Consider the following 27,594-nt stretch of genomic DNA (forward strand, 5'->3'; position numbering starts at 1 on the left):
GCAATGGTGCGATCTCGGCTCACTGCAACCTCCACCTCCCGGGTTCACGTGATTCTCCTGTCTCAGCCTCCCAAGTAGCTGGGATTACAGGTGCCTGCCACAATGCCCAGCTAATTTTTATATTTTTGGTAGAGACAGGGTTTCACCATGTTGGCCAGTTGGTCTCAAACTCCTGACCTCAGGCTATCCACCCACCTCAGCCTCCCAAAGTGCTGGGATTACAGGTGTGAGCCACCATGCCCAACCTGAAACTGGCATTTCTACAACTATGTAAAAGAGGTTGTTTTGAAAGCATTTGTTATTAATTTTACAACCTTCCTTTTACAAATCATTCTATAGCAAATTTTCATTTTTAAATTTGAAGTGAACTAAAATTAATTTTTTTAAAGAAAAATTTAGGTAATTTTACAGTATTATTTAAGATAATTGGGACACCCTGAAAAGTTTTCAAAACTTGGATTAGTACTCACTGAAATAGGAATACGGCTGCAATGACTGTGGGGAAAGTTGTCATCTCAAGTCCTCTGCATTTAGCTGTGGGCACTTGCCATGTGCAGCTAGACTTGGAAAGGATTTGAGGTAATGGATTGGTAATGGAGAGGGGTGATAGATAATTCTTTAACCTCACTTTGAAAGCTGATGAGTTAACCAGTTAAAGAGTTCGGAGGCAGAGCCCTACCGCCCAGTTCAGTCATGTACTGGTTGTGCAACCTAATGTACAGACAAGCCTCTCTCTGCCTCAGTTTCTGGATCTCTAAAATGGATACAAGAAAATGTTAATACATTGCAAAAGGGTAGTCATGAAAGATAAATAAACTAATCCCCTAGAACAGTATCTGGCTGATAATAACACTTGAAAAATGTTAGCTATTATTGTTTATGAAATGTGAATAAAGTGAGGAATGAACTTCAAAAAAAAATTCTTTAATGATTAGTTTATACTTGGAATTATGTACAAGGCATAGATAAAAGACCACAGGAACTAGGAAGAAAGACATTTATATTGTAGTTATGTTTGCTATTACTCAAGTTGTGATATAGCTTCAGATTTTCTAAGAAAAACACACCAATTCCTGTAGCAAAGTGTTCTGAAATTTTTTGTTGTTTTGTTTTTTGTTGTTGTTGTTTTGCTTATTCTTTTATGTGTGTGTGTTAACTTTTTAAAATCACCACCTTCTAAAGATAAAAATTAACTTCAATTTAATTGATTAAGTTAATTTGATTACTCCCTGCTGAGAAAAATTAAATACTAAGGACTAAGATTTTGTCAGGTAAGATTGAGTTTTGGAGGGCCACAAACCATTGTAATAGCTAAGATTTTTTGGCTCCTCCAAGAGTCAGTTTTTGCCTTCCTCACAAGTCTATCAACCTTACTGAGAATGCATGATATAGTAATATATTCTCATTGTAAAGTTCAAGCTTTGTTATTTAAACAAAAAGGTTTTGTAATTAGTTTTATTAAAACTGGCTCTTTGTGGTAACTTTGCAAAATAATTTTGCTCATTTGAAATTAAGGCCTTTCTTTTCTTAACAGATGAGAAGGGATTTACAGCATTGGGACAGTGCTCTACAACTGGCAAAGCGTTTGGCCCCAGACCAGATACCTTTTATATCAAAAGAATATGCTATTCAGCTTGAATTCGCGTAAGTCTTTGTTTTTATACATTTCAGTCAGTAGCTAATAACTGCAAATATCTTCAGTTTGAAACTTCCATTAATGATAAGCTTTCCATTGGTTTAATAATTTCTTTTTAGGGAAAAAACTATATTAATCGTATATCTGAAAAATGTTTTTTCTAACTAATGACGTCTTATCCATGCATTATCCACTTGAAGTTTTCAGCATCAAAATCTAAGTCTGGATCTAAGCTGTTTCTGCATTTAGAATCTTATTATTATTATTATTATTATTATTATTATTATTATTAATAGAGACAGGATCTCTCTCTGTTACCAAGGCTAGAGTGCTGTGGTGTGATCATAGCTCACTGCAGCCTCACACTGTTGTGCTCAAGTGATCCTCCCATCTCAACCTCCCAAAGTGCTAGGATTATAAGCATGAGCCACTACATATTATTTTTAATCACATGTGGCCATCAGCAACTATGCATAGCATCACACTGCTTTTCCTAACTTATGTTCATGGTCCTGACCTCCTTTAACACTTTGAAGATTTGCCCTGTAATTTCAAACCATAGTGAAAAACTCCAGTGTTTGGTCTACATTTTCTATTTGCTTAGAATTACAGTTTTTTCTAACAAAAGTAGGCAAATGGGACTTAATTAAACTAAAAAGCTTCTGCACAGCAAAAGAAACAATCAACAGAGCAAACAGACAACCTACAGAATGGGAAAAAATATTACCCAACTGTGCATCCAGCAAAGAGTAAATATCCAGAATCTGCAGAGAACTCAAACAACTCAACAAGAAAAAAGCAAACAACCCCATTAAAAAGTGGGCAAAGGACATAAACAGACATTTTTCAGAAGAAAACATATAAGCAGCCAACAAACATATGAAAAAATGCTGAATATCATTAATCATCAGAGAAATGCAAATTAAAACCACAATGAAATATCGTCTTATGCCAGTCAGAATAGCTATTAGTAAAAAGTCTAAAAATAATAAATGTTGGTAAGGATGTGAAGAAAAGGGAATGCTTATATACTATTAATAGGAATGTAAATTAGTAGAACCTTTATGGAAAACAGTATGGAGATTTCTCAAAGAACTAAAACTAGAACGACAATTCGACCCAGCAATCCCACTGATGAGTGTATACCCAAAGGGAAAGAAATCATTATATCAAAAAGATACCTGTACTCACATGTTTATTGCAACACTATTCATAATAGCGAAGGTAAGGAATCAACCTAAGTGTCCATCAATGGAGCATTAGAGAAAGAAAATGTGGCATACAGACACACACACATATATACACACACACACAGGCACACACACACACACACACCATAGAATACTACTCAGCCATTAAAAAAAAGTATGAATTGTGTCTTTTGTGGCAACATGGATGGAACTGGAGGCCAAAGGTAATTAACTCAGAAAGTCAAATACTGCATGTTCTCACTCATAAGTGGGAGCTCAACCATGCGTACACAAGGACATAGAGAGAGGAATAATAGACAGCAGACTCCAAAAAGTGGGAGGGTGGATGAGGGTTGAAAAATTACCCATGGTGTACAGTGTTCACTATTCAGGTATGGCTACACTAAAAGCCCAGACTTTACCACTACCCAATATATGCATGCAAAGACCTGCACTTGTACCTCACACATACATAATTTTTTTAACTAAATGATGTTTTTAATTATAGTTTTTTCTCTTTTGAGTTGCATGTGTATGAAAATTAGACAGCTGGTGTTGCAATTCAAGCCAAAAACTCTTCCCAGGAGGATACTGAGTGCTTGAGTCATAGTCCTTTATGATGCATGACTAGGAGTCACAAATCTCTCTTACCTTTGGAAATTCCATAATCTATTCTGAGAACTTTAGAATTTTCTAGTGTTCTTAATTGCTAGACTCTCTTAATTGTCAATAGTCTTAATTGACAGACTATATCTTTGTATGGCAGTGTTGCATCAAAGTGTAATTTTAGAGGCATTTAGGATCCAGTTTTAAGTTAACATTCAGGCATGGTTGGTGCTACCAATGCAAATATCTGCAGAGAAAATAAATGAATAATTTAGTTGCAAATATAAGTTCATACATGTATGTGTAATGACAACCAGACAATTTCTTTTGACATTTATTATGATATATTCCAACATTCAAAAATACTAAAATATGGAAAAAGATTAGTCTTTAAACAAAGAAAATATAGCTGTAACACTTGATTTTTTTTCTAAAAACATTTTTACCTAGTTCTACCTTACTGTCACACAGACTTTGAAGTCATTGAGAATACTGACACACAAATTCATATTGCAGGAGTTATTCTGTCAGAAAGTACTCTTTGGACCGGCCCTTGTGGCTCATTCCTGTAATCCTAGCACTTTGAGAGGCCAAGGCAGGAAGACTACTTGAGCTCAGGAGTTTGAGACCAGCCTAGGCAACATAGTGAGAACTTGTTTCTACCAAAAAAACAAAAGTTGCCAGGCCTGGGGTCACTGTGACTGTAGTCCCAGCTATTAGAGAGGCTGAGGTGGGAGGCTCACTTGAGCCCAGAAGGTTGAGGCCACTGTGAGCTGTGATCACACCATTACATACCAGCCTAGGCAGTGGAGCAAGACCCTGTCTCAAAAAAAGAAGTACCTTTTTATTTCTAACCATGAGATCTTATTTCAGATTTTCTATTCTACAGATTAAAAATGTTTTAGAGATTTTATTTCTTTTTTTTTCTTTTAAGACAGAGTCTCTGTCACCCAGGCCAGAGCGCAATGGTGTGATCTGGGCTCACTGCAACCTCCGCCCTGGCCCCATGTTCAAGTGATTCTCCTGCTTCAGCCTCCTGAGTAGCTGGAATTATAGGTGCCCGCCGCCACCACACCTGGCTAATTTTTGTATTTTTAGTAGAGACAGGGTTTCACCATCTTGGCCAGGCTGGTCTTGAACACCTGTGATACACCACCCTCGGCCTCCCAAAGTGCTGGAATTACAGGTGTGAGCCACTGCGCCTGGCCAAGATTTTATTTCTTCTTAATTAATCTTGATTTCAGTTTGCCACATTTCTGTTTTTTATAAATGCATATACCAAAAAATGCATGTTAGACTCTTAGTACATAAGACAAGAGGCACGGCCCCAGTGCCCTGGCCTTCTATCTGCATCCTGAGGATGACTGACTCTTAGAATATAAAACTTCTGTGCCAAGAAGAAAAGATGATCCACCATGTCCTGTCAGGGTACAGACACCCCAGTGAGCCCTGGGACCATCCAGAACACTCCGATTTTCACTTCTTTCAGGAAAACTGAAGTTTTATAACAAATCCTCAAACTTGTCTCATTATTGTCAGATGAACTGAGGTCAGTTGAAAGCCTGTGTGTTGTTGTTTCTCACCCTTTCTGCTCACCACTTGACCATGAAGCCACCGATTCTCAAAGTTGTCACTGATACTCGTATGCAGATCTTTGGACCCTAACGTACACATGCTCCAGCCCCAACAGTCTGAAGGAATCTCCTTGTGATAATGGGAACTCACCTAGGTATGGTGGATTGTCATCAGTACCTGAGTAGCCACCAGCTACTGACTTTGACACTTAAAACCCTAGGCCTGTGTTCAGTTTCAACAGTCTGTTTCATTATGCATCCGAGACCATGATTAGGTCAAAGCAGTGCCCGCCTATCAGGTCTGAGTGGGATTTAACTTACTAAAATCTGGGATTAAACTAATGAGCTAGTTCCATATGAGAGCTTCAAAATAAAATAATAAATAATCCAGTGAGCTAAAATAACATAAAAATAAAATGAGAGTTCGAAAGAATTCATTTAGCTTGCCCAAGGAAAACCTCAGGCTCCTGTGGGAGGAACGGTCAACTCAGTTGATTCCTATTCTCAGGAGACATCCCAGCTCAGTTATGTAATCAGGTCCATATTAGAAATTTCCGCTTAGGAACAGTGCTGACTGTGAAGTCCTAGGCTGGCCAAAAGAAAGTTCTCAATTGCAGAACAGCTTCTTTTCCAAAAATGTCCCTGTGCATTAATAGATGAGGAAAGTGAATGAGGCTTAGAGAGGTTTAATAATTTGCTTAAGCCGATAAAGTAGTGATAACATAGATCTGAAATCATGCCATTTCAGAGCTGATTCATTTATTCTGGAGGTGATAGTTTCTTGGAGGAAGATGGATCCCAAAAAGTATCTTAGGCAAATCACTGACTCATTTGTCCCAAACATAAAAATAAATTGAGCTGGATGCAGTGGCTCACACCTGTAATCCCAGCACTTTGGGAGGCTGGGGCAGGCTAATCACTAGGTCAAGAGATCGAGACCATCTAGCTAACATGTTGGAACCCTGTCTCTACTAAAAATACAAAAAATTAGCTGGGCATGGTGGCACGTGCCTGTAGTCCCAGCTACTTGGGAGGCTGAGGCAGGACAATTGCTTGAACCCAGGAAGCAGAGGTTGCAGTGAGCTGAGATCGCACCACTGCACTCCAGCCTGGGCAACAGAGTGAGACTCTGTCTCAAAAATATATATATTTATAAAATTTAAAATTTTAAGAGTCTTCAGTATATGCAGATCCATGTTAGCATCAGTCACGGGAAGGGAATATTATTTATGTCATGTATGTTAATACTTTCTCAGTGTAAGAACAAGGGCCCTCAGTACTGTAATCCCCAATGTATCCCTCCACTTCTACCCTTAACAAATTGACAGCCCTCCAGATTGTCTCAATATATATTCTTGTAAATATTGGGCCTTTGGGAAAAAAATGCATTTTATGGTCACATGATTGTCATTTAGTGCCCCAAATGAAATAACCAAAAGTATCCAGTAAAATTAATGTAGCTCCTTATCAGGAAAAACAGCTAACACATGCTAGGCTTAATACTTAGGTGATGGGTTGATAGGTGCAGCAAACCACCATGGGACACGTTTACCTATGTAACAAACCTGCATATCCTGCACATGTACCCTGGAATTTAAAAAGCAAATTAATGTAGCTCCTCAAAATGCCTAGCATACCACACAGTAAGTACCTTACAGTGTAGCATAACCCAGCTTAATAATCACTTTTAAAATAGCAAGATAATGAAGGACTGCACTTTGAAAGAATGCATCTGTTGTGTTCCACATCTTTTGTGAGCTTAAGCAACTTAGTAACAAAGATTATCTTGTACATCTTGTATTTGTAAATTGGTCTACTACTCCCTAGTGAGTTAAGCCTGTAATCCCAGCACTTTGGGAGGCCAAGGTGGTAGATCATTTGAGCCCAGGAGTTAAAGACCAGCCTTGGCAACATAGTCAGACCTTGTCTCTGTGAAAAATTTTTTTAAAAATTTGGCAGGCATGGTGGTGCATACCTGTAGTCTCAACTACTCAGGAGGCTGAGGCTGGAGGATCACTTGAGCCAGTGAGGTCAGGTCTACAGTGAGCTGTGATTGCGCCACTGCACTCCAGGCTGGGCAACAGAGTGAGACCCTGTCTGACTTAAAAAAAAGAAAAGAAAGGAAAAAATCTGGTATATGTAAATAAAATTCTAAAATATGTATTAAAATTTACTCTTTTCTTTCAGGGGTGATTATGTAAATGCTTTGGCTCATTATGAGAAAGGAATAACAGGTGATAATAAGGTAACCTTGGGTTCATTTTCAGTTTCATTTTTAAAAATCATGGTCTTATTTGTATTGTATTTAGTATCTAGCAGGTGAGCCTTTTTTTTCAGTTTACTAACAACCTTCCAAGGAAAGGCTGAAATACCTTAAGCTTTTAAAAACTGACAGTGACAATATTTTTATCAGTCTGATAAGTTTTACATTCTTAATATAAGTGTAATTAAAGTTGAGAATAAGATTTTTATCCTTTCTTACTTACAAGCTATGATTTTCATAAAGTTTTTCCTTTTGCTCTTTTTAAGTTTCAAAAAAAAAATTTTTTTTAATTCATTTTGAAAGTGAATTCCCAATCCATAAAAGTTTGTACTTTCATTTCTTTCTCATGCTATATCTTTTAAGATGACCCTGGAAAGCATCACCCACTGTGCTACTTCATTTTCCCATCCCAGAATTCTAGCTAAGATTTAGGCTAAGAGCAGTAGCTCACACCTGTACTCCCAGCAGTTTGGGAGGCCGAGGAGGGTGGATCATGAGGTCAGGAGTTCGAGACCAGCCTGACCAATATGGTGAAACCCTGTCTCTACTAAAAATACAAAAATTAGCTGGGCATGGTGGCACTTGCCTGTAACCAGCTACTCAGGAGGCTGAGGCAGGAGAATCGCTTGAACCCAGGAGGCGGAGGTTGCAGTGAACTGAGCTCAAGCCATTACACTCCATCCTGGGCGACAGAGTGAGACGCCATCTCAAAAAAAAAAAGCTAAGATTCATAATAATAATTGCTGTTTTGAAGTTAGGTGATGTCTTGTAAAGGTTGAAAATCTTTTTACTTTCTGTTTTATATGTATCGTTTTTATTACAAAAGTAATACAACCTCATGATAGCTAATTTGAAAAAATCACCAAAATATGTTAACATGAAAAGTGAGTCCAGGCCAGCCTGGCTAACATGGTGAAACCCCATCTCTGCTGAAAATACAAAAATTAGCCAGCTGTGGTGGTGGACACCTATAATCCCAGCTACTCAGGAGGCTGAAGCAGGGAGAATCACTTGAACCCAGGAGGCAAAAGTTGCAGTGAGCCGAGATTGAGCCATTGCACTCCAGCCTGGGCGACAGAGTGAGACTCTGTTTCAAAAAAAAACAGGAAAAATAAGTGAGTCCAGGGCCAGGCGCAGTGGCTCATGCTGGTAATCCCAGCACTTTGGGAGGCTGAGGCCAGTGGATCATCTTAGGTCAGGAGTGAGAGACCAGCCTGGCCAACCTGGTTTACCCCATCTCTACTAAAAATACAAAATTAGCTGGGTGTGGTGGCACACGCCTGTAATCTCAGCTACTCAGGAAGTTGAGGCAGGAGAATCACTTGAACCCGCGAGGCAGAGATTGAAGTGAGCTAAGTTTGCACCATTGCATTGCAGCCTGGGTGACAAGAGGGAGACTCCATCTCAAAAAAGAAAAAAAAAGGTCCAATATTCTCTCCTCCATCCACATCCGTTAACTACTGTTAATGATTTTATATATTTCCATCCAGAAGCTCTTCTAATCATACATGTAATATGGTTTTTTTTCTTTTTACCAAAAATGAAATCATTCATTTCCATTCACTCAGCAAAGATCATTGAGAATTCACTCTGTGCAATGCAGCATTTTGCTTTCTTCGTGACCTTTCCAAATCAATACCTATGAATCTGTCTCAATCATTTTTTTGAGACGGGGTCTCATTCTATTGCACATGCTGAATGCAGTGGTAGGATCATAGCTCACTGCAGCCTCAAATTCCTGGCTCAAGTGATCCTCCTGCCCCAGCCTCCATATTAGCTGGGACTACTGGTACATGCCATCATGCCCATATAATTTTTTTATTTTTATTTTTGTAGAGGCAGGGTCTCACTCTGTCTCCCAGGCTGGCATGTAGTGGCATAATCATAGTTTACTGAAGCTTCAAACTCCTGACCTCAAGCCATCCTTTCTCCTTAGCCTCCCTAAGCACTGAGATTACAGGCGTGAGCCACCATACCCAGGCTGTCTTAATCTTTTAAGAGATTCTAATATTCCATTGTTTGGATATACTGTAATTTTTTTTTTATCCACTACCCTCTTGAAATATAGTTGTGGGATTTTTTTCTATCATCAGAAATACTGCAAGCCAGACACAATGGCTCATGCTAGTAATACCAACACTTTGGGACGCCAAGGTGGGAAGAATGCTTGACATCAGAAGTTCAAGACCAGCCTGGACAACAAAGCAAGACCCCCATCTCTACAAATTTATTTATTTTTCTTTTGGAAACAGTCTCTCACTGTGTCACCCAGTCTGGAGTGCAGTGGTGCAATCCTGGCTAACTGCAACCTTTACCTCCCAGGTTCAAGTGATTCTCGTACCTCAGCCTCCCAAGTAGCTGAGATTACAGGCATATGCTACCATGTTTGGCTAATTTTTGCATTTTTAGTAGAGATGTGGTTTCGCCATGTTAGCCAGGCTGGTCTTGAACTCCTGGCCTCAAGTGATCCACCCACCTCAGCCTCCCAAAGTGCTTCAATGATAGGCTTGAGCCACCGCACCTGGCTCATCTCTACAAATTTCTAAATAAAAAATTCGCTGGGTGTGGTAGCATTGCATCACTGCACTCCAGCCTAGGCAATAGAGCAAGACCCAGTCTCTTTAAAAAAAAAAAAAAAAAAAACCTTTTTAAAATTAAAAATAAAAAGTAAAAAATTGAATTAATTTTTTAAATCACTGAAGTGAATATTCTACCTAATACATGTATCTTTAGCTACCTATGATAGTATTTCTGAAGAATATTTTCTTATAAGTGGGATATCTAGTTCATAAAGTGTACTTTTCATTTTTGACATTGCTCAACTGCTGTTCAAGAGAAATTGTAGTAATTCACACACACTCTCCATGTATGATAGTGTCCACTTCCCCCACATTCTCAGCAAAACTGAATGTTATCACTTATTTTATCTCTACCAATTTTATAAGCAAAAAAAGATATTTTGTGTATACTTGATTATTGGTGAAGCAGAGCATGTTTTTATTTATTTATTGGTCAATTGTATTTTGTTTCCACTTGTATTTTTTCTTTTGAGACGGAGTCTCAATCTGTTGCCACGCTGGAGTGCAGTGGCGAGATCTCAGCTCACTGCAACCTCCGCCTCCCAGGTTCAAGTGATCCTCCTGCCTCAGCCTCCCGAGTAGCTGGGATTATAGGCACGTACCACCACGCCCAACTAATTTTTGTATTTTTAGTAGAGACAGGTTTCACCATCTTGGCCATGCTGTCTTGAACTCCTGACCTCATGATCCACCTGCCTCGGCCTCCTAAAGTGCTGGGATTACAGGCGTGAGCCACTGTGCCCTGCCTCCACTTGTATTTTTTTAATGAATTGTCTGATCAAATCCTTTGCTCATTTATCTCTTGGGTTTTTGACATTTTCTTTGGCTGTATTAATTTTAGTTCATTCTTTATCTGTACTGTCAAGTACAGTAACTTCTAGCCACATGTCTACTTAAATTATTTAAAATTAAATAAAATTACAATTCAATTCCTCTGTTGTACTAGCCCTATTTCAAATGCCCAGTAGCTACCATATTGAACAGAGTAGATATAGAACCTTTCTGTCATCACAGAAAGTTTTACTAGACATGCTGCTTTAGATAAAATACAATCTAACATTACATTTTACTAGTAGAGATTAGTTATTTGACAAGTTCTTTGCTAAAGAACTTGTCTTTGGTATCTTTAATGAATTTAGCAATTACTAAAGAAAGTTTTTATGTTTAATCATGCCTCATAGAGAAATCTTCAATTTGATAAATGGTTTTTTTTCTTAGTTTTATTCATAGCATTCATGCTATACAGCCAGTATATTACTTCTTACATAAAATTTTATACCAAAAAGACAAAGGATAGTAAAAATTTGGTCTTAAGCATAAAGTTGATCTAGACTTTCACAGAACAAAATGTAATTTTGTAATAGATGGTTTAAAAAAGACCCAAGTGTTATTTTAAAATCATGAGACTTCTCTGAAAAGATAAAAGTAAACCCCATAGCCTTTGGACTCATTTTAGAGTTAAATTCATTGTTCTGTCTTAAACATATCATGTTAAGTTAGAATCTGATTTGTTAGTATTTGCCTTGTGATTGCAGGAGCATGATGAAGCTTGTCTAGCTGGAGTAGCCCAGATGTCCATAAGAATGGGGGACATACGTCGAGGGGTTAACCAAGCCCTCAAGCATCCCAGCAGGGTCCTAAAAAGAGACTGTGGAGCCATATTGGAGAATATGAAGGTCTTCTTTTCTCTGCATCAATATTCATGTGTTCTTTTATACATAATAACTTAGTATTTTAACAATCTTTTATTATTTTAGCAATTTTCAGAAGCAGCCCAACTATATGAAAAAGGTCTCTACTATGACAAAGCAGCATCTGTTTACATCCGCTCTAAGAATTGGTAAGAGTTGCCTGCAGTTTGTTTCTGAACAGGATTGGAAATGAATGTGTCCCTGGGTCTTCTCACTTGCCTCCTTGCCATGTGCTCTCCCTGTCCATTCTGTTCCCCTGTCTAGACCTGCCCTTCATCTCTTTTGCTCTCCTTACATAAGTTCATGTTAATGATTCTTTTTCCAAAGAATAGCACATTCTCTTGGTTTGGTGTGGAGAAATCCCTAATCAGATATATTAGTAGGAAAAAACAAAAACCCTGTTGTCCTAAAAGAGTTAAGGGACTAATCATTTTCCTACCCTTGAGGGTGGGAGTAGAATGAGTCTTAGGAGAAAAAGTAGTTAAATATGCTTTTACCTATAGGAGCCAATTTTTTTTTTTTTTTTTTTTTTGAGACAGAGTCTTGCCCTGTTGCCCAGGCTGGAGTGCAGTGGCACAATCTCAGCTCACTGCAACCTCCACCTGCTGGGTTGAGCGATTCTCTTGCCTCAGCCTCCTGAATAGCTGGGATTATGGGCGTGCCGCCACTGTGCCTGGCTAATTTTTGTATTTTTTTTTAAATAGAGACAGGGTTTTACCATGTTAGCCAGTCTGGTCTTGAACCACTGACCTCAGGTGATCTGCCCACCTCAGCCTCCCAAAGTGCCGGGATTACAGGCGTGAGTCAAGTCACTGCACCTCACCAGGAGCCAAGATTTTTGAAAGATAGTAATAACTGTTTTTGAATCCTAAAACCTAACATTTGATTATAGCAAGCTACTTTTGGAGGGAATATAGTGCTCATATTGTTCTACCGCACCTACCTCTCCAGGGCAAAAGTTGGTGATCTTCTGCCTCACGTTTCTTCTCCTAAGATCCACTTGCAGTATGCCAAAGCTAAGGAAGCAGATGGAAGGTTTGTACGCTTTCTCAGATTTATACCAACTTGAAGTAATGTAAGCTTTACAAATTAACCATTGATACTTGCAACCCTGTAAGAAAAGCAAAGCAGAGAAAGACAAACAACATCTTTATTTACCCTTTGTTGGCCTGAAGTGCCAGACTATTAAAATCCTCCTATCCTTCATCTACCTGAGTGTTTCCTTTATATACTCAAATATAGACTATTATCTCTTTTTACTTGAGGGTTTTACAGTGGAAATTTTGATATAATATGGCGTGAAAATAAAGTGATTGTCATTTTATTAAGGGGGATTATTATTTTAGGAATCATGGATGCAGAGGAAAAGAAAAGAAACATCAATTCCACACATACAGCTTCTTGCTTGAGCCACATATGGCTGCTTGTTTAACTATCCATTGCTATATTTATCTGTATTTAAAAATTTATAACTTTTAATACAGCTAAAATATAGCAATGGATAGTTAATATCCTAAATATACAAAGATCTCTCACAACTTAATATAAGAAACTCAAAGACACTAATAGGAAAATGGGCTAAAGACAAGAACACAAGTGCCACAGGGGAAATACAATTATAAAATTATATTTGATGTAAACATAAAAAGGTTCTACCTCACTAACAGTAATTAAATTAAAGCAACCTGTCATATTTGGAAATATGTATTTTAAACTAATAACCTTGTCCTCAAAATGTGCTTATATGTACACAACTGATAGCAATGTAACTTTTGGGCTGGGCATGGTGGCTCACACCTGGAATCCCTGCACTTTGGGAGGCCAAGGCAGGAGGATCACTTGAGGCCAGGAGTTTGAGGACAGGCTGGGCAACATAGAACCTATCTCTATGAATAGTTTAAACACAAAAAATTCTTTTAAAGAAGTGTAACTTTCTATATAGCCTCTGGAAAGTAACTTGGAAATATCTACTTACCCTCTACTTTGAGAAAAGTAACCTTGGAAAACAGAGATATACACTGAATGTCTTGTTGAAATGGAAGGAGCCTAGAGCTGGTCGGGAACTGAAGAGGGATCCTGAGCTCCATCTAGAGGTCAACACAAAGGTTTGACTTTTGTGACTGAGGATATATAAAGGTTTTAAATATCACCATTAAGCTGTATCTGTAATTTGTGGAAAAAAAATCTACATTTTCTATATTACTATTATAATCTTCCCACTTAAAAGAAAAAAAACAGTTAAATGTAAAAAAAATCATATAGCCTTGCTTCAGATGGGAAAATACAATTCGATATTGGTATTTTACTGTTCATTTATCAAATTCCTAAAAAGGACAGTTTAGTGGGATGGTTCCTGGTATTTTTTCTGATGAAGGAAAAAGAAATTCAAGAAAAATAAGCAGCCACCATCAAGAAAATAGAAAAGCGTCATAAACATTTATTGATGTTTTCTCCCCAGATTGATAATGTTAAAAAAAGTTTATCTGATCTATTTTTTACAGATACAAAGAAGCTGTTGTGGCTTATGAGAATGCAAAACAATGGCAAAGTGTAATCCGCATCTATCTGGATCACCTCAATAATCCTGAAAAAGCTGTCAATATTGTCAGAGAGACCCAGTCTCCAGATGGAGCCAAAATGGTAGCCAGGTAACATATATATTAATATTTTTGGACTTTCAAAAACTAACCATAAAAGTAAGCTCCTGCCTTCTATGTCAAATACATCAATTCAAAGGGAATATTTAGTCTTCTTTTTTTATTAGGTCTAGGTGTTTAAATTCAAAGGCTGTTGTGGTCAGCAGATGAGAGTGTGTCTTTCAATTATAAGTATTTAATATAGAACTGCATGCCAGGTGCGGTGGCTCATGCCTGTAATCCCAGCACTTTGGGAGGCTGAGGCGGATGGATTGCCCAAGGCGAGGAGTTCGAGACCAGCCTGGCCAACATGATAAAACCCCGTCTCTACTGAAAATACAAAAAATTAACTAGGCGTGGTGGCACGTGCCTGTAGTTTCAGCTACTCGGGAGACTGAGGCAGGAAAATCGCTTGAACCCTGGAGGCGGAGGGTGCAGTGAGCCGAGTTTGCACCACTGCACTCCAGCCTGGGTGACAAAACAAGTCTCCATCTCAAAAAAAAAAAAAGAACTGCAGTTTATCTAATACATTTTTATTTTTAAATCGTTTCTCCTGGTTGAAAAATTTTGTTTTGTAAATCATAAACTTATTTTATCTAAGAGTCTAGCTAATTAAAGTACTTTGCGTTAGGTTTTTTCTACAGCTTGGTGACTATGGGTCTGCCATCCAGTTTCTAGTCATGTCCAAATGTAACAATGAAGCTTTCACACTGGCTCAGCAACACAACAAAATGGAAATCTATGCAGATATTATTGGTAAATATCATTTTTTCTCTGATACTCTTCAAAAAAAAAAATCATGAAAACACTTTGTCTCTTATGATCTAATTATCAGATTGGCATACACACAACAATGCACTTGGTGTAAATGTTTGCCATTTATACATAGACACACATGTATCTATGTTATGTGTTGGATTTCAAGATCCCTGGTACTTCAAGGTGAGATGGTATTATTAAGAAGGACTATTTTCAAAAATGAAGAGTTTTTTGTGTGAATTCCAAAAGAAGCTAGATTTCCCAAATCATGCTATTTATCAGCCAGTGGTAAATCAAAGATTTCAAAATGAAGCTGATAGGAAATGCAGGATTACTTTTGAAAATGTAAATATTTTCATGTAAAAATTGAGTTACAAATTAAGGAAAATGATTACTTTGATGAAGAGTGATATACACAAGATGTGTTTTTCGAAGACTTGGATAGTCCAAAGGAGAATTTTATATTTTGAGAATGCCTGCTTAGAGGTTTTCTTCTCATGTTTGCAATTATTTTTAGAAACTACTGAAATAATTTCCAGATTTTCATTTCATGGACCATAATGTTATTTGCATTTAGTTTTAGTTTTTTTTATTGTACTAAAATATATATATATAACATAAAATTTCCATTTAAAAGTATACAGTTTGGTACATTCATTCACATTGTTATGTGGCCATCACCACTGTTCATCTCTAGAACTTTTACATCATCCCAGACTGTCTCTGTACCCATTAAATAATAATTCCCCATTGCCCTCTTTCCCCTTGACCCTGGTAACCACTATTTTACTTTCTGTATCTATGAATTTGACTTGTAGATTACTTGTTTTTAGATTTTATTTTCAGGTTAGCAATAAAAGGTAAACAAATTTTGCTCAGATATTTTACTCATATTTTATTCATGGTACCTCATATAAGTGGAATCATAAAATATTTTTTCTTTTGTGGTATTTTGTTTTTTAAAATTCACAAAATGATTATAAGAATTGATAATAGGATTCATGAGAAAATATTTGTTTCAGGCTTCAAGGAAACAAATTAGGTAAAAGCATCCTGGGATGCTTTGACTTCCCAAATGACTTCTTGGGAAGCCATTAATATAATTAGAGAAAATAGAGTTTAAAAAAAAAAAGGGAAGTCCAGATAAGCAACTTTAGAATTGCCAATGTTTAACCTGAGAGATGACATTTCTGTCCTAATATTACCACCACCATTTCACTAAAGCAGTTTTTCTAAGTTCCTAAGAATATGGTTTGTCTTATATAAGGTGTATATATTAGGGGTGTGTGCGCGCATGTGCGTGTGCGCTTCCTCCCACCCCTAAAACACACACATACTTTTCTCCACTTTGTTGTATGCCTTTCTCTTATAAACCCACTTCCTCTGGCTGGAGGTGCAGGACGGTTTTTATACTTTAGTGCCCTGTTGGGCCTCGGCTACCATGAGTAAATGTAAACAGTGAATTGGAATTCCAACAGCTTTGGGGGCCCTTTTTCCTCTGTGCTTAATATATTTAAGACCCAAAGCAAAGGAAAAACAGTCATATCTTTAACTAGCATCTATTGGCTACTTGAATATCATCTTTCCTACTTATCTGACAAATATGCAGACTATTGTTTAAACCAGGCATTGCTGAGAGGGATGGATTCCATTTGTATTACTAACAAACACCTTTTAATTTCCTCTCCTTATTTAGAGTGAAAATAATATGGAACAGAGTTAATATTTGGAGTAATTATGCTAAGTATGTTTTGTGATGAAAATAGACAATAATCACATTGATGTTTGCTGTTAGAGTTTTTAATCACCTATTTTTAGATTACTTGTTTTTAGATTTTATTTTCAGGTTAGCAATAAAAGGTAAACAAATTTTGCTCAGATATTTTACTCAGTAAACTTCTATTGTAGGTTGTGAAGACACTACTAATGAAGACTATCAAAGCATTGCCTTATACTTTGAAGGAGAAAAAAAATATTTTCAGGCTGGAAAATTCTTCTTGCTGTGTGGCCAATATTCACGAGTTAGTATTTGCCAAGAAAATATACACTGACTCTGCAGGAATAATTGTAGGAAATACATGTAAATGCCAGTAACTCTCAGACACTCCAATTTGAAATCCCAGAGCTAACTTTAAAATGTTCTCTCCCTCCCACACCCAGTCACAACCTTCCTTCGTAATACCTGTCACATCTGTCACTTTCATTCTAACTACCATCAGCTCAATCCAGGCCCAGATGACCTTGCTTCTGATTATTGCAGCAGTTTCTTATTTGTCCTGTTTTTAGTTTGTCCACCTTTATAGTTTGTCATCCTTCACTTTATTCCCCAAATACGAGTTGCTTTCATTGTTACAGAGCCCCTTGGCCTAAGGCAGGGGTTACGGTGTCCAAGAAGGGACATAATAAGTGAAGCTATGGGGTAAAGCTGTGCATTGTTTATGTGACAGGGTAGGGACTACTGAATGGCACATGTCTTGTCTGAAGAAGCCAGCTGTTGCTCACCTCCATAAAATTGTTGTCATTTAGGAATCCAGGCCCTATAGTGCCAGATCATATGATTTTTCAAGAGAAACGGAAGGTTGGGGCTGCCAGTTTTGAAATATGTGCTCAGATATTTATATAACACCTCACTGGCCAAAAAAAAGACATGTCTGTGTGTGAATTCAGCCTACAGACCACCACCGATTTGTTGTTGCTGGCCTCTTTGATAAAGTCCAAACTCCTTAGCCAGCACTGAGGGAATTATAGTTTGACCAACCAGCCACAACTCCCTAATTGGGCATCCAGCTGTTTCCATGGAAGAGTCACATGCTCCTCTAAGAGCCAGGCCTTCATCCATCTTGTTCTCCATCTGGATTCCTCTCTGCTCTCTACATCACCTACCACAAACCTATTCGTCCTTCAAGTGACACCTTCAGGATCATCTCCATGCAAAGCCATCTTTTCTTCCTCAGAGCATCTACAAAAAAACCACTGACAATCCAGTCCATTTGTCTTTTTATAGTCTTAAATTTCTTCCTAAGTGTGGTGTTAGGGTGTTCAGGAATTAAACAATTATGACTTAAAATAATTGGTCCCTTATATTATCACCACACCACACAGAGCTTCCCAGGAAGATTGTATGTAACACAGAAAAGAGGGGCTGTGCCATACCATTCCTGGTATTCTCCACGGGATCTAGCAAGTCCCACATACATAATAACAGGTTGTCAGTAAATATGTGTTGAAAGAATAAATGAATGAAAATAATTAAATCTTCCTGCTGAAAAGGGCACATTTTGCATTTTCATTTCATCAGGACTAGATTCTTTTGAGAGTTAACTGGGTCCTTCCATGTTTTAAACTATACCCAGCTTTTAAGGATAAATTTAACATCCAACACTACCCAAGCCCCTGATTGAGATAAAGATAGTAATTACTTTGTGTAAAAGCTATGTGAAAGCTTTGTTTTTGCCTAACGTGAAAACATTCTGAAAATTTTTAATTGCTCTGATTGTGTTTTCAGGCACTTAAACACTTCCTGAAATGCCCAAGCTCAGAAGATAATATGGCAATAGAAATGGCAATTGAAACTGTAAGTACACCTTGAGTGAAACTTTCAAGAATTCCAATTTAAAAAAAATACTTCTTGGAGAAAATTTCAAATATATGCAGAAGTAGACCAAACAGTATAGCAAACTCCCCCATACCCATCATGTAACTTCAACAGCTGTTGATACATAGACACTCTCATTTTATTCATACCTTCACCCTCTTTCCTGAGGTTACTTTAAAGCAAATTGCAGTCATCATATCATTTTACTTGTGGATACAATATCAGTGTCTAAAAGATAAGAACCTTTGGATTTTCTTTTAGGTGTAACTTGCATACAGTAAACTTCACAGATCCTAAGTGGACAACTCAATTAGTTTTTTCATCTATGCATACCTGTGTAACCCCCACCCAGATCAAGATATAGAACATTTTTAGCTCCCGAGAAGTCTCCCTCATGTCAGCCCCTAGTCAATACACCCCATCAGAGGTAACCACAATTCTGACTTACATTCTTTTTTTTTTTTTTTGAAATGGAGTCTCACTCTGTTTCCTAGGCTGGAGGCTGGAGTGCGGTGATTCGATCTCTGCTCACTGCAACCTTCGCCTCCCAGGCTCAAGTGATTCTACTGCCTCAGCCTCCTGAGTAGCTGGGATTACAGGCACTTGCCACCACACCCGGCTGATTTTTGTATTTTTAGTAGAGACAGGGTTTCACCATGTTGGTTAGGCTGGTCTCAAACTCCTGATCTCGTGATCCACCTTCCTCAACCTCCCAAAATGCTGGGATTACAGGTGTGAGCCACTGTTCCTGGCCTGGAGATGACTTTTAAATAAAGATTTCTAAGCCAGCCTTCTCTCCAGAACACCACCCACATGTCATCTGCCTGCCCTCTTCCGGGATCCTCTGGCTATGACCCTCATTTCTTTACACTTTCGAGGACATGTAGTCATTCACAGGTACATTTCCTCAGGGAGCCACTGCAGAGGAGGGCACCTGGAATGATATCGTTGTATAAGTGCTTGTGCTTAAGATGCTGTCCTCAAGGTGTCATAGTCATTTATCTTAAAGTTTTTATTAAAACATCCAAGGGCCGGGAACAGTGACTCACACCTATAATCCCAGCACTTTGGGAGGCTGAGGCAGGCAGATCACGAGGTCAAGAGATCAAGACCATCCTGGCCAACATGGTGAAACCCCATCTCTACTAAAAATACAAAAATTAGCTGGGTGTGGTGGCACGCACCTGTGTTCCCAGCTACTCAGGAGGCTGAAGCAGGAGAATTGGTTGAACCTGGGAGGTGGAAGTTGTAGTTTAGCCGAGATTGCGCCACTACACTCTAGCCTGACAACAGAGCAAGACTCTCTATTAAAAAAAAAAAAATCCAAGAAGTACATTCTCTGTACGTGTGAAAGAAAATATGGTATTTCGGCCAGATTCGGTGGTACACACCTATAATCCCAGCACTTTGGGAGGCCAAGGTGGGCAGATCACAAGGTCAAGAGATCGAGACCATCCTGGCCAACATGGTGAAACCCCATCTCTACTAAAAAAAAAAAAAAATTCAAAAATTAGCTGGGCATGGTGGTGCACACCTGTAGTCCTAGCTACTCAGGAGACTGAGGCAGGAGAATCACTTGAATCCAGGAGGCAGAGGTTGCAGTGAGCGGAGATTGTGCCACTGTACTCCAGCCTGGTGACAGAGCAAGATTCCATCTCAACAAATAAAAAAAGAAAAGAAATGCAAATATGGTATTTTGATACAGCAGTTAAGAAAAGCTATAGCTTCTAAGGATGGATTTTTATTAATGGAGGCTCTAGCAATGAATGAAGAAAGGCCTTATTCTATGTCATATTTCAGGCACTTTACTATAGATACTATTAATGTTTTTTATTCCGTCTCCCTAAGCAGAAGATTGTCTTTGTTTCCACTCTTGCTTGTGTTAAGATGCTGAATTTGCTGGGTCTTTCTCTGTTATTAAACAGGTTGGTCAGGCCAAAGATGAACTGCTGACCAATCAGCTGATAGACCACCTCATGGGGGAGAATGATGGCGTGCCTAAGGTACTGAACACATGGGCTTCATGTGCATCTTCAGATCTCGGTTACAGTTTTATTCTGCCTGTTTTACCCATCATGCTTTTACAACATAGACTTGAAAATTTTTCTCTCTGCCAGTAGCGTAGATCATCTAGACCAGGAGCGTCCAATCTTTTGGCTTCCTTGGGCCACATTGGAAAAAGAAGAATTGTCTTGGGCCACACATGAAATACACTAACACTAACAATCGCTGATGAACTTAAAAAAAAAAAAATCACAAAAAAGACCTCATAATGTTTTAAGAAAGTTTACAAATTGGTATTGGACTGCATTCAAAGCTGTCCTGGGCCATATGTAGCCCACGGGCCATGGGTTGGACAAGTTTGATCTAGACAGACCCTGCGTTTTAGAGGATAATGTATATTCACTCCTTAAAATTTGTATTGCCCCCTGCAAGATAGCCATGCCCCTCTAGATACCAATCCTGACCGCCAACAATTTTTCTCAAATGTTATAATTTTGTTTATTCTAGAAAGTATGAAAAAAAGATCACTGACATTGAAACTATGACTTAGCACTAATCTCTAAAACTCAGTGTGCTTTGTTTACATTTCAAAAATTACAGAAATTAACAAAAATCACATTAAGCATAAAAGTAATTCTCTGTAACATAAAATAGAAATAAATTGGCCAGGCACATAGCTCACACCTGTGATCTCAGCACTTTGGGAGGCCAAGGTGGGCAGATCACTTGAGGTCAGGTGTTGGAGACCAGCCTGGCCCACATGGCAAGACCCTGTCTCTACGGAAAATACAAAAATTAGCCTGGCATGGTGGTGCCTGCCTGTAGTCCCAGCTACTCAGGAGGCTGGAGCAGGAGAATTGCTTGAACCTAGGAGGCAGAGGTTGCAGTGAACCAAGATTGTGCCAGTGCACTCCAGCCTGGGCAACAGAGTGAGACTCCATCTCAAAAAAAAAAAAAAAAGAAAAAAAGAAAAGAAATCATTACAAGCATATTTTCAAAATATGTGACTCACATGGCTTCCTACAGAACATCCATCTTCTCCCATCCCTGGTGAGGAGAGTTGCACACACCTTTGAGAATGCCCCCAGACCTCCTTCTTCCCTTTTGCTTTATGTTCAAGGAGGTTTGCTGGCAAGAAACTCAAGTCACTGATTTGAAGCGAGGGCAACAGAATGTCACAGCTGGAAAGGACTGTAGTGGTCCCTGAGTCCATTTTCTGCATCTTACAGATAAAGCCACAGAGACCCAGAGCAGCTCAGTTAACTCACCAAAGACCCTTCACCCAGTCCCTTCAGCTGCCCCAGCCACCTATCATCCTGTCTGCTTACCCTAATAATCTAGAAACCAGCATCCAATGCTCGCAGCTGTCTAGAGTTGGAATAGAAATGGAAAATGGCCAGTGGCCAGAGAAAATTGATATGCGTATAAAAATTCTTAAAAGTTTACAAAGTTCATATATCATGTAAGAAGGTATTTTGCTTCCAAGCACATGAGAAATGCTCTGTGGAGTAGGGTCAGGAATACACACTCAGATCCTGTGGTTCAAATCCTGACCAGGCCCCCCCTGTTGTTTCAGCTTCTCATCTGTGAAATTGGGGTGACAATAGCGCCTTCTTCCTAGGGTTGGTATGAGGATTTAAATGCATTAGTTTTTCTCAAGTACTTAGAATACCATATTGAGCTGGCCATATTGAGCTCTGAATAAATGCTTAATAAGTAAACTAATTCTTTATTCATTGAGTTTTTTAAAGCAATATCAATCCTCAGTTACTGGCAGATGAATGTGATTCTAACTGATATACAAAATTCTAATCTCCCTTTAGCTAATGAAGAAAGTAATGTTTCTATAATGGTTTATATGTCAGGATGCCAAGTACCTGTTCCGCTTGTACATGGCTCTGAAACAATACCGAGAAGCTGCCCAGACTGCCATCATCATTGCCAGAGAAGAACAGTCTGCAGGTAGGTCCATGATATGTAAGTGTTCCTCCCCAAACAGGCAACAGAATCCAGCCCCAGCCCCTGTGCCTTTTCTGCAAAGGAAAAAGTAGCCCCTGTGTTTCTAACATAGGCTTGCTTTGAACCCAAAAGATTAACGAGATGACCATTTCTAGGTTTCAGAGGAATAAAACAATGTACTGTCCCAGGGGACTGTATAAATGTAAGAGGCTAAGGCTGTCTGTGGTCAAGGGTTGTTTCCTCTCCTCCTCCACTGCCTGAGTTTCTGTCTCATGACTGACGTCTCCTTTCACCTCTCCAGCCCACAATCCCCTTCCTACAGACTCACAGCATTTTCCTTCCATTCCCTGCGTTTGGCATTAACAATGAGACACTAGGCGATGGAGGGTACTGATGTGATACTGTTAGGGAGGTGGTACTGTTAGGGACCTAGTTCTTTGTAATATGCAGAGACTGTTGACAGACTCTTCAGGATGGTTCTGCTCATATGTGCTGTATCAATACTTACTGAATGAGTAAGTGAATTAGTCCTCTGTCTTCATTAATTTTTATGAGCTGATCTTCTTAGATCTTTACAAATGTGGACACAGTTTTAGAAAATATGCAGTCCAATAAGTCATTACTTTATTCAACTTACATTGATTTAACAACACCTTCTTCCTGTCAGATGTGTACTAGGAGCTTAGGATAAGAGAGAACTGAGCCATAGTTCAGTCCTTAAGGTCCTGATTTGATGGGAGAGACAGAAAGTAAATTCAGAGTTGTCGGACAGGGTGACAAGTGCCAGACTAGAAAGAGAAATAGGCTGAAAAGGCACAATGAAAATAAGAGCTACTGCTGGGTTACCCACAGCATCCTGAAGGTTGGGGTAGGAGAGTTGGAGGATGGAGACAAGAGAAGGCAACGAAAGCTTTGGCTGAGTTTTGAAAGGATAGGGGTGCAGGAGATGAGGGGGAGTGGGGGGTGCTCAGAGCCGAAGTGCTGGGATGTGGAGAAATGGGAATGTGGGGAAGTGCGGGGATGAGGAAAAGTGCTGGCGAGGCTGCAGCATTTACATGCCTGGAGAAGAAAGGGAGGGAAAATCGAGCCAGCAAGGAGTGAAGAAGCCAGTCCTGAAGGGCACAAGTGCGCTGCACTTCCAGGTGTGAGTGGTGCTACTGGAGGGTGTTATGCAGGGGTGTGACCTTGAGGTGTTTGGGTGTGGACTGAGGCTTGAGGGTTTTCAAAGCATACTCTGACATCAGATGTGGGCTCAGGGAATCCTAATGAGCACTACTGCAGAAGGAAATGGTGAGAAGCATTCACAGTGGGCATGAGGAAGGGAGGCTGGAATTGGGAGACTGAGAGTTAGACTCAGAACTCCACGACCTGGTGGATGTCAGGGCCAGGTGGGTGCCCTGAGGAAGAGTAAGACATCAAGGAGGACACCACTGTTTTTTACCAGAGGGACTGGCTAGATGTTTATAACATCAATTAAAGTAGAAAATCTGGCTGGGCGTTGTGGCTCACACCTGTAATCCCAACATTTTGGGAGGCCGAGGAGGGTAGATTTCTTGAGCCTAGGAGTTTGAGACCAGGCTGGGCAACATAGTGAAAACCTTGTCTCTACAAAAAATTCAAAATTAGCCAGACATGGGAGGATCGTTTGAGCTCGGGAGACAGAGATTGTGCCCCTGCACTTCAGCCTGGGTGACAGAGGAAGACCCTGTCTCTGATAGACAGATGGACAGACAGATAAATGGATAGATAGGAAATCTGCTGAGTTCCTTTGAATAAGAAATTATTTAAAGAGGTTACTAATGACAAGATTAGCAAAATCCACTTGGAAGATAGAGGTCCATAGAATGTCCTCAGATTTCACCCTTTGCAGTAATGTCATTTTACCTTTTTTCAAGGAAACTACCGGAATGCACACGATGTTCTCTTCAGTATGTATGCAGAACTTAAATCCCAAAAGATCAAAATTCCCTCCGAGATGGCCACCAACCTCATGATTCTGCACAGCTATATACTAGTGAAGGTGAGGCCCACGGAGTGACTTGGGACATAACCTGCCAGGTGTTTGTCCCCCATTGAGATTTTCTCCAGGCACTTCTCCATTGGATTAGAGTAATTGCCTAGATCTCTGTATTGTTAAGCGGCAAAACAAGATATAGAACTCTTCTGCAATACGCTGCCTTATGTGGAATGAGGCACAAGGCAGGAGGCACTGCACCAAACTACAGTGCGGGGACAGGGAGACGAGGGGGACCAGGCTTCACCATGTGCATCTTCTTATATTGTGGTGTGTTGTTTTGCTTTGTTTTTGAGATGGAGTCTTGCCCTGTCACCCAGGCTGGGGTGCAGAGGTGCGATCTCACTGCAACCTCTGCTTCCCAGGTTCAAGCAATTCTCCTGCCTCAGCCTCCCTAGTAGCTGGGATTACAGGCACCTGCCACCACACTTGGCTAATTTTTTTGTATTTTTAATAGAGATGCGGTTTCACCATGTTGGCCAAGTAGGTCTTGAACTGCTGACCTCAAGTTATCCACCACCTTGGCCTCCCAAAGCACTGGAATTACTAGTGGGAGCCACCATGTGCAGACTTCCTATATTGTTTTGATTTTGAAACATAGAAATGTATTACCTGTCCCAGAAAAATAGATTTCTTAAAACATCTTTGTTTATCCAAAGCTTTAGTTTATTTATTCTGTTAGTGGATTTCATAAAATTCCACTGTTTTAAAATATTGTTTAGTTTTCATCCAAATTTAAAAATAATACGTATTCGCTAAGAAAGTTTAAAGAATGTAGAAAATAATTTTTTAAAAATTCATCCTTTAAGTCCATCACCCAGATTGTTAACACTGTGTTGTGTATGTTCTTTGTACTTCTATAAATGCGTGCATTTTACCAAATTGGGATTATGTTTAGTTGTGTATATTCTGCCTTTTAAATCATTAATTGTAAATACAAACAAAATTGGTCCTGCAAATATCAAGTATTTGTATGTACAATTTACATAAATGAGGCTGGACTGTGGCTGACACGTGTAATCCCAGTACATTGGAAGGACCAGGCAAGAGGATCACTTAAGCCCAAGAGTTTGAGGCTGCAGTGAGCTATAATCACACCACTGCACTCCAGCCTGGGCAACAGAACGAGACTGCAACTCTAAAAAAAGACACAAGCTACATAACTGTCATATATATTCATGTGTATGTTTATATATATACATGTCTCTGTAAAGGTACAGGCAGACTCCAACTTAAATATTTTTTCAAATGTTCATTTATGTCACAGTACATCTTTCCATATTAATGCTAAATTGGTTCTCTGGCCTGTCCACAAGAGTAGTCATATTATCAATGATTTATATCCTAATTATTGTCCATATCAGTGCTGTCCAGTGGAACTTTCTACAGTGATAGAGATATTCTGTATCTGTACTGCCCAATATGGTAGCCACTAACCTGGCTGTGGAGCACTTGAAATGCAGCTAGTATAGCTGCTAAAGTATATTTTTAATTGTATATGATTTTAATTTTTAAATTTAAGTAGCTACACGTGACTAATGACTACCACCTGAGACTGCACAGGTCTGTAGTGCTGATTCTAAGGGAAATGCATCTGGAGTTATAACTTGCAACTCCCAGGAGTACATTTCCCTTCAGAGAAGCAGGAAGATCCTTCTTCCATAAAGAAGGGGGTTGGAAGGAGTAGAGAAGCCTGTCTCAGCTGCAGACATAAGTGGTGATCGCAATGTCCCAGAAACACAAATCTAGCAAAATGGAGCTTTAGGAGTGCAGTGGGGACAGAAGCACATTGGTGGAAGATGTGGAGCAAAAATAGGAATTCCTATAAGAGGCCCTCCTGCAACAGAGCTTTCTAGCACTGTAAGCCACAGGGGTGCTTCTTGAGTCCTTTTCTTTTTCTCTGGCCCCAAGAGTTGGCATCATTCCACACTCACCCTGAGCATTCTTACCAAGTTTCATCAGCCCTGACCCCTCATCTGTCTGCTTTTCTCCATCCCCACTGCCCCACCTTTTTGGCCTCCTCGTCTTACCCTGGATGACTGCAGTGGCTTCATGGCCTGGCCCCTGCTGACTCTCCAGGCTCACCCCATCCTAAATGCACCATTCAATGTGTCTGTCACTGACCCTGCTGGTCCTTGCCTAGTCTCAGGCCTTCCACCCGTCATTGCCCTCTTAGCACAGGCAGGGGCCCTTTCCTTTAGCAGATCATTCTCTCTCTTTCAACCCGATTCCTGACTCACCCAGCTTTTAGGTCTTACAACAACTCAGTAAAGTTGGTCCCCCAAGAATGGCCAGAAAGAGATAGACCGGGGATTTTAACCCAAGCCAAGTGGTCGAGGTCAAAGTGAAAATCAGAGCATAGAGTAGGAGAGACGGGTGAGTCCATGGGGCCAGGCAGCAGCTGTTGAAGAGGAAAGGGGAGAAATCTCCAGTAGCATCAACCAGGGAAGTCTAAAAGAATCTCATGATGACCCTGGCCCATAATCAATGAGTTGTTTATTTGGGGGAACAAAGCATGAATTGGGGTTAATGAATATCTATGAGAAGAGTAAAATATGTCATTTTCTTCAGATTCATGTTAAAAATGGAGATCACATGAAAGGGGCTCGCATGCTGATTCGGGTGGCCAACAACATCAGCAAATTTCCATCACGTAAGTACCATCTGACCAGCACTCTCACCCACGCCCCATGCCGCACGCTGGCACAGCGCCCCTTGAGCAGGCTCCCCTTGTACACTAACTCAATTAATTCTCACAGCAGCTCCATGAAGTGGTATGTCAGGGCCCCAAGACCACTCCCAGGTTTGATGACTCTTCACTGGGAGGATTTACAAGACTCAACACACAAAGTAGTACCAAAGCGGAGACTTATCACAGCAAAAGGATCCGAGGCAAAGATCAGCAGAAGGATTCGCCCAAAGGCAAACGGGTGCCGGCACAGAACCCCGAAAGTCCCCTCCCATTGGAGCACACAGGGCACAAGTTCAGTAACTCCTCTGAGACTGACTTGTACAACACGGGTGAAATGTAGAGTGCCAGGAAACTCATTAGAGATTCACCACCCAAGAGTTTTACTGGGGTCTGGTC

At 39.6% G+C, this 27,594-nt stretch overlaps 1 protein-coding gene across 7 annotated transcripts in view; it reads left to right on the plus strand.

Annotated features, from left to right (window-relative positions):
* WDR19 (WD repeat domain 19) overlaps positions 1-27,594 on the plus strand; it is a 107,127-nt gene that overhangs the window by 52,465 nt on the left and 27,068 nt on the right. For 5 of the 7 annotated variants that reach the window (XM_032271972.1, XM_032271981.1, XM_032272005.1 and 2 more), the window contains 13 exons: positions 1,535-1,644; positions 7,194-7,251; positions 11,384-11,524; positions 11,606-11,688; positions 12,491-12,574; positions 14,041-14,187; positions 14,807-14,931; positions 16,843-16,955; positions 18,440-18,508; positions 20,455-20,532; positions 22,399-22,495; positions 24,388-24,512; positions 27,078-27,159. In XM_032271972.1, coding sequence (XP_032127863.1) covers positions 1,535-1,644; positions 7,194-7,251; positions 11,384-11,524; positions 11,606-11,688; positions 12,491-12,574; positions 14,041-14,187; positions 14,807-14,931; positions 16,843-16,955; positions 18,440-18,508; positions 20,455-20,532; positions 22,399-22,495; positions 24,388-24,512; positions 27,078-27,159 — 1,312 coding nt within the window. Of the gene's footprint in view, positions 1-1,534; positions 1,645-7,193; positions 7,252-11,383; positions 11,525-11,605; positions 11,689-12,490; positions 12,575-14,040; positions 14,188-14,806; positions 14,932-16,842; positions 16,956-18,439; positions 18,509-20,454; positions 20,533-22,398; positions 22,496-24,387; positions 24,513-27,077; positions 27,160-27,265; positions 27,433-27,594 lie in introns of those variants that run through there. The other 2 variants (XM_032271990.1, XM_032271994.1) reach the window with 2 other exon arrangements.

This window comes from Sapajus apella, unplaced genomic scaffold (assembly GCF_009761245.1).
Source record: "Sapajus apella isolate SASKATOON/1434 unplaced genomic scaffold, GSC_monkey_1.0 scaffold5, whole genome shotgun sequence".
NCBI lineage: Eukaryota > Metazoa > Chordata > Mammalia > Primates > Cebidae > Sapajus > Sapajus apella.